Here is a 1,317-nt window from a genome sequence, read left to right as displayed (position 1 = left end):
AGGACTTGGTTGTTACCCATCCCTAGTAAAGCTCTCTTTTCTAGTGCCATCAAGTGGAACTTCACCAAGGTAAGGGGGTGTGGTGGGGTGGGGCTTCTGCACCCTGTGATGTCTACCCCACCCGGTGGCCCTGACACCATCCCTCTCTGTGCAGTTCCTCATTGATAAGAATGGCTGTGTGGTGAAGCGCTACGGCCCCATGGAGGAGCCTCTGGTAGGTGCTGCCCTGGGGACCAGGTGGGCAGTACCGGGGGAGCAGATCCTTACCATCCTTTCTCCCACAGGTGATTGAAAAGGACCTGCCCTGCTACCTCTAGTCCCACAAACCCCCACCCCCACCCCCGCGGCCCCGCAGCCTTCCGCCCGGCACCCATGAAGGCCTGTCTGTAAACCAGCCCGCTGGTGGGGCAGACCCGAGACCCGGCGTGCACCTCGGCCGGAGGAAGGCTCGGCCCGCGGCGGCGGCCCCTCCCCCTCACTGTCGGAATAAAAGGTTCGCGTGACTTGCTGGCACCACCTGTGTCGAGGGACTTCTGTCCTGGGCTCCTCTGCACAGATCTGGGTCACCACACAGCTGGGCCCCCGCCTGATGGGCACACTGCTCTCCTGCAGGGCTAATCCTGGAGCCAGGTGCAGCTGCCCTGCTCTGGTTCCTCTCCGCTCACCGAAGCTGTGTAGGCAGGACCCAGGGGATGAGATGGGACACCTGGCCGAGTGCGGGGCCAGGCTGGGCAGGGTGCCGATTGCAGGGCCCCAACTGGCTGAGCCCAGGGTCGTGACGGGTACACAGGTCTCACTGGGGCCCTAGGACAACTACTGCCTCTTACATCTTACGGGACCCCACTCCCTCTGCCTGTGGAGTGCCTGCTAGCAGAACCGCCACCTCGGGGCCTGTCTCAGAATCCTTGAGGAACCAGCGTCTGAGACCCAGGTGCTGCTCTGAGCTCCAGACGCTTGTGGCTCTATGGACGTTGAGGCCCCAGGCTGCAGCCACAGCAGGAGGCTCAGGGGAGAGGTGAGCCCAAGGCTGAGCCCTTGGGCAGGGGTGTGAGCAACCTCCGGCCCTCAAGACCCCCAGTTCCTGTCCACCCATGAGACGCAGCAGCAAGGCCCCAGCAGGCAATGGGGTAGTGAAAAGGCACATATATTTAAAAATCTTTACATATGTACATGGGGATTCGTTATAAATACACAAGAACAGAAAGGAGACCCCAGCCACCTAGCAGGCCCCTGGGAACAGGGGAGGCAATAATTTAGGGAGGAGGTGCCAGGCAGGCAGGGGTTTTGCATATATTAATGGGGTGTCCCCGAGACTTG

The 1,317-nt window shown here is 61.0% G+C and overlaps 1 protein-coding gene across 1 annotated transcript in view; it reads left to right on the top strand.

Annotated features, from left to right (window-relative positions):
• Positions 1–317, top strand: part of GPX4 (glutathione peroxidase 4) — a 2,137-nt gene extending 1,820 nt beyond the window's left edge. Inside the window, 3 exon segments of the mRNA XM_006903757.1 lie at positions 2–69; positions 155–214; positions 285–317. Of these exon segments, the coding sequence (XP_006903819.1) occupies positions 2–69; positions 155–214; positions 285–317 (161 nt within the window).
• The last annotated feature ends 1,000 nt before the right edge of the window (positions 318–1,317 follow it).

Source organism: Elephantulus edwardii, unplaced genomic scaffold (assembly GCF_000299155.1).
Source record: "Elephantulus edwardii isolate Elephantulus edwardi_28Jun2011 unplaced genomic scaffold, EleEdw1.0 scaffold00217, whole genome shotgun sequence".
Classification (NCBI taxonomy): domain Eukaryota; kingdom Metazoa; phylum Chordata; class Mammalia; order Macroscelidea; family Macroscelididae; genus Elephantulus; species Elephantulus edwardii.
The sequence above is the reverse complement of the archived record's forward strand: the minus strand, read 5'-3'. Positions and strand labels throughout refer to the sequence as shown.